General features: G+C 43.0%; 1 protein-coding gene across 1 annotated transcript in view; it reads left to right on the forward strand.

Moving 5' to 3' along the window:
• The window catches only part of LOC118667587 (methylthioadenosine phosphorylase), a 44,761-nt gene extending 39,739 nt beyond the window's left edge, over positions 1 to 5,022 (forward strand). Inside the window, exon 8 of the mRNA XM_036331277.1 lies at positions 3,607 to 5,022. Within this exon, the coding sequence (XP_036187170.1) occupies positions 3,607 to 3,645 (39 nt within the window). The 3' untranslated portion in view covers positions 3,646 to 5,022. The remainder of the gene's footprint in view (positions 1 to 3,606) is intronic.
• The last annotated feature ends 978 nt before the right edge of the window (positions 5,023 to 6,000 follow it).

Consider the following 6,000-nt stretch of genomic DNA (forward strand, 5'->3'; position numbering starts at 1 on the left):
TCGGATGATTAGTGACTTTGAGCATGTTTTCATATGTCTCTTGGCTTTCTGAATGTCCTCTTTTGAAAGGTGTCTATTTAGGTCCTTTGCCCATTTTTTGATTGGATTGTTTATCTTCCTTTTGTTAAGTTGTATGAGTTCCCTATAAATTTTGGAGATTAGGCCCTTATCAGATATGACATTGGCAAATATGTTTTCCCACACAGTGGGTTTTCTCGTTGTTTTGTTGATGGTTTCTTTTGCTGCCCATGCACGAATTTTGTGCACCAGGCCTCTAGTCTACACTAATAAAAGACAAACATGCAAATTGACCGTACCTTTGCTATGCCTTAAGCCATGCCCACCAGCCAATCACAGCGACTATATGCAAATTAACCCAACCAAGATGGCGGCCAGCAGCCACAGAGCTGGAGCAAGCAGGAGGCTTGCTTGCCCCAGCGATGGAGGAAGCCAAGCTTCCCTCCTGCCGCGGCCAGCTCTGAGCTCCACTCAAGGCAACAAAGTTTCAGTTATAGAATATAACTAAATCCCAGATACCTGCTTTCAGCTGGCCGTGGCCACAGAGCTGGAGCGAGCAGGAGGCTTGGGTTGCACCTGGCGATGGAGGAAACCAAGCTTCCCACCCTGCCTGGCTCTGAGCTCCACTCAAGGCTCAAAGTTTCAATTATAGAGGTAAATAAATCCCAGAATAAAAAAAATAAAATAAAATAAAGGAGAGGCTGAGAGCTTCCATCTCCAGCGGGCTTGGCCAGCCTGAAAATGGCCCTCAGCCCCTCACCCAGGCTGGCCAGGCACCCCAGTAGGGACCCCCACCCTGAAGGGGGTGTGACCAGCCTGCAAAGAGCCATCAGCCCCTCACCCAGGCTGGGCAGGTACTCCAGCGGGATCCTCACCCTGATCCGGGGCACCCTTTAGGGCAAACCAGCTGGCCCCTGCCCATGCACCAGGCCTCTATCCTATATAATAAAAGGGTAATATGCAAATGGACCCTAACAGCAGAAAGACTGGGAATGACTGGTCACTATGACATACTGGCCACCAGGGGGCAGACGCTCAATGCAGGAGCTGTCCCCTGGTCGTCAGTGTGCTCCCACAGGGGGAGCTCTACTCAGCCACAAGCCAGGCTGATGGCTGCCAGCACAGCAGTGGTGGTGGGAGCCTCTCCCACCTCCTCAGCAGTGCTAAGGATGTCCGACTGCAGCTTAGGTCTGCTCCCTGCTGGTAAGTGGACATCCCCCGAGGGCTGCCGGGCTGCCGGAGGGATGTCTGACTGCCAGGTTAGGCCCGCCTAAGCCAGCAGGTGGACATCCTCCGAGGGGTCCCAGACTGCGAGAGGGCACAGGCCGGGCTGAGGGACCTCCCCTCCCCCACACCCGAGTGCACAAATTTTTGTGCACCAGGCCTCTAGTTGAAATATAAAAGCCCTTATTGAAGACAAGAGGACTAGAAAATAATAAGAATTGGAGAATGTCAGTTTAGAAACAGTTACATTTGCCTGAGTGTAATGTGCATCTATATATATATATATATATATATATATATATATATATATATATAAAAGCCTAAGTGACTGTTACGGCAGAACGACCAGCCGCTATGATGCACACTGACCACCCGGGGGCAGCCGCTCAACACAGGAACTGCCTCCAGTGCAGCCAGAAACCGGTCTCATGGCTGGCAAGTGCAGCTGCCATGGTGGAAGCCTCTCCTGACTCCATAGCAGCACTACCAGGCGGTGGCAGCAGGCGCAGTGGGCCAGGATGAGTGCGAACCATGTGGCACCCAGCCTTGATTCGGGCTCCTCCCTGGCTGCCTGCTGCTTGGCACACTGCTACATCCCTTGGGGGTCCCGGACTGCGAGAGGAATGTCTGACTGCCATCTTGGACCTAATCCTGGTGATGTTCTCTGTAGAAGGCAGTTAGTCTGAACATCTCAGTGACTCAGGGAACTCAGGTGAGCCTTCCACTGCGCTTGACTCACCCACTCGGTGGTGTTCACAGGACAGACTGGTGGCCCAGCCTGTGTATGTGCAGCAGCTGCTGAAGCTCAAGCAGCAGACTGTGCAGCAGCAGAAGGCCATCCAGCCACAAGCCGGCAGTTTGACATCCCCTGAGGGGTCCCCGACTGCAAGAGGGCACAGGCTGGGCTGAGGGACCGCCCTACCCCCACCCCTTCCCCACCAGGGCACAAATTTCACGCACTTAGCCTCTAATAATGCAGTAAAGCATCACAACTCAAGCATGGTTAAGCAAGCCCACCTTGACTTCTTGGAACTGTGACTCATACTGCTATTTTGGTTTTTCTCAACTGTCCCAATTTGGCTGTAATCTCTTGAACTTAGATGACTTGTCAGACAATAAATTTAATATTTCCACTTCATTTCTAAGTCAGAATGCCAGATGTTAGAAATCAGTGTTTTCCTCCCCTCTGAAGCTTCTGAAATTGTGTGTAAAATTGGTGTGTAGTATTCTTTTTTTTTAATTTATTGATTTTTTTACAGAGAGGAAGGGAGAGAGATAGAGAGTTAGAGAAACATCGGTCAGCTGCCTCCTGCACACCTCCCACTGGGGATGTGCCCGCAACCAAGGTACATGCCCTTGACCGGAATCGAACCTGGGACCTTTCAGTCCACAGGCCGACACTCTATCCACTGAGCCAAACCGGTTACAGTGGTGTGTAGTATTCTATCTATACCTTTCTAAAGAGGGTATATGTAGCTTTCATCAGATTCTCAAAGGAATATGTAACCTAAAGAGAGAAAGTGAAGAATCAAGGCCTTCGTTCTATAGCACTAAGGATCACCTTACAATTTTTCCTTCTTCTCAGCTCTCTCGGCACTGAAATGTATATCATTCACTAATTGGTTTCAGAAACACTGAGTGCCCACTGTACGTCAAATCGTGGTTTGCAACGATACAATTAGACTTGCTATCATGAAGAAGATCCTATTCTCTTTGGAGATAGTGACATTAAAATTTGAAGGATTTTTTTTTCAGTGGGATAAGGTGAAAAATGGAGGTTGCATAAACAAAAATCCAGGCTGGGGCTGATGTGTAAATGTGTCCTAGCGGATATGTAAGGGATGGAGATGGTGAGAATCCAAGCAGTCCTCTGAGATAAGCATCATGAACCTTGCTCACAGGAAGGGAGAGTAAGGAATTGGTCAGGTCCAGCGGTTCTCAACCTGTGGGTCGCGACCCCTTTGGGGGTCGAACGACCCTTTCACAGGGGTCGCCTAAGACCATCGGAAAACACATATATAATTACATATTGTTTTTGTGATCAATCACTATGCTTTAGTTATGTTCAATTTGTAACAATGAAATTGGGGGTCACCACAACATGAGGAACTGTATTAAAGGGTTGCGGCCTTAGGAAGGTTGGGAACCACTGGGTTAGGAGCTCTGCAGAAATCCCACATCTGGTTAGTGATTTCTACTTTGATGAACATGCAAATTTCCTGGAGAATTTATTAAAAGTGTGTGTCTCATGAGTTTACACTCTAAAATCAAAATACAGTTTTTAACAGCATTCCAGTAAAATCATACATAAAAGCCAGTAAGTGCTTGGTTAATTATAATCTGTGCCTACTTTTTTCCTTTCAGAATATGGCCCAGTTCTCTGTTTTGTTACCAAGACATTAAAATATAGCATGACTTCCCAGAAGATAAGACTTTCTAATTCTAGTCGTTTGGGGAAGTCTTGCTTAGTCTGAAAAGCTTTCATGCCCTTGCCCGCTAAGGAAGAACATGTGCTAAGACCATGCCCGTGTGAAAGATACCTTCCGAAAGACATGGACTGCTCCAAAAAACAGCGAAGCAAATGACCAGTAAACATGTGAAAATTCCTAACCTTTAGAGAAAAGACAAGAAGATACCATTCACCCTTCCCCCATTAAATTCATAACAGTAACAGGTGGGAGGTGCAGTTTCTTATGTTGCCAAGGATATGAAGACAAAATGGGACTATTTATTGGTGGCACTGTAAATGTGTACAGTCTTTCTGGAGAGCGGTTTGGTAAATGTACCAAAAGGCTTAAAAATACTTAACACCCTTTTTGCTGGTTACTCTGCTCCTTTCATCTTTAAAAATTCATCTTTAAAAAATTAGAAATATGGTAGTGAATGATAACTGCAAAGAATTATGTGTAAAGAAGGATGTTTTATATTGTGCCAGTTTTTAATAGCAAATTTTCAAAACAATCTGAATATCCAAAAATTAGAGATAAATTATGGTTTAACTCTAATAGATTATGAAGGGGCCAACTGAAGATCATGTTTTTATGTAATATTTAATGTCCTAAAGGATTGGTTGCTGTATAATATAAAATGAAAAAAAGTGAGCATTTTACAGTACTGATTTTGTTTTAGAATTCTACATAAATGCAAAAAAGACTAGGAAGACATAATCTTTTGTTATATTTTAGGGGTATATTGGATCATTTTTAATTTTCTTTATACTTTCCTGTCTACATATTTTTTCTACATAAATATAATCAAAGAGCATAGTTGTTTTAAAAATAAAAATTACTGAGCAAGATCCAGCATTTAAATACATTATTTCTGGTAATGAAGCAAAAATTAAGATGGTAATAATAAAAGGAGTTCTTTTTGAGTTCCATCTTTATTTTATATATAAAAAAAAGATCATTAACGACTTGAACAGTCATCGAGATACTTTGCAAACAACTTCGTGAGAAGAGCTGGGCAGTTAACATTGAGATAGTCTTAAGCTATCGAAAAGACTACATACACACATTATTGTGTGCCAGATATTTTTTAAATTAACGTTTTATTGTTAACTTTAAAGGAATGGGCTTTCTTTTCTATCAGAGGCAGATCTTTTTTTCTCAGGATCATTAATTTTCACTGTGGTCTATTATACAGGGTCCTTGAATGATGTAGCTTTCGTCTGTTCAAAGTCTGTAAAGTCAGCGTGTTTGTGTCTATGAGACTGCCTTCAAGATTATAAGCTACTAATTGTAAACAGTGAAATAAACCCGTTACCCTCCAGCATTAATATTGAGCTGTTTGGGTTACATGTGCTTATGTCTTGGAATCGCTAATGCAGTGGTTTCAACTCCACTTGCACATTAGAGCCCCACAAAGGACCCAGTGGATCTGAACCCAGGATTCTCTGGCTCCAACCAATAATTGTTTTCACTCCCCTGTAATATATACCACCCCGTACTTCCCTTTATTCTTAGATGTCTGAAGATGTCAAGGTGAAAACATGGGCTTTTTTCTTGCTGCCTTCAGAAAGTACTGTTCTCCCCCACTTTTAGATACTTTTCTTAATCCAGTTGCCTTTTCTAGCAACCTCATTTCCAGACTTCACAAATGGACCATACTTGTTTTCTGTTACCCATCATTCATTGCTTATACAAAGCCTAGTTAGTTTTCCTTAGACCTTATTCTTCAGAACTTTGACCATTTATTCTTGGTATGCTTCTCTCTCTCTCTCTCTCTCTCTCTCTCTCTCTCTCTCTCTCTCTCAAACAAAATTAACATCGTGATCAGTTTTGAGCATTTGGAAGTGAATTATGGGCGTAATAGAAAAGTTCTAGCTTAGTGATTTAGGCCCTTGGAAGAATGGCCAGTTACAGGTTAGTACATCTGCATTAACTTACAAATCTTTATTGGTACATATTATGAGCTACTTATTATTTTCCTGATTTTGAGGATGGACAATCAGCATGGGTTACGCATAGCATTAACCAAAGAGTGGAGAAGGCTGGTATTGCGAGGTTACATTTGAGACCTAAGGATGTTTTGCAAATTAGCCTCAGTACTTCCTGGAATTGTTTATACGAGGCAACTGAAAAATGTGCTTGATTTCATAGGTATTTGTTGGAGAGCACATTTTTATAGAATAAAAAAACACAAAAGCATTTGATGATTTCATTTGGGGAAGATTAAAAGGAAATTGTCAGTGTTTTCAAACTATGTCCTCAGTTTTATAGATGATTCAGGCTTAAAAAGTCCACACATTGGAATGTG

Source organism: Myotis myotis, unplaced genomic scaffold (genome assembly GCF_014108235.1).
Source record: "Myotis myotis isolate mMyoMyo1 unplaced genomic scaffold, mMyoMyo1.p scaffold_m19_p_12, whole genome shotgun sequence".
NCBI lineage: Eukaryota > Metazoa > Chordata > Mammalia > Chiroptera > Vespertilionidae > Myotis > Myotis myotis.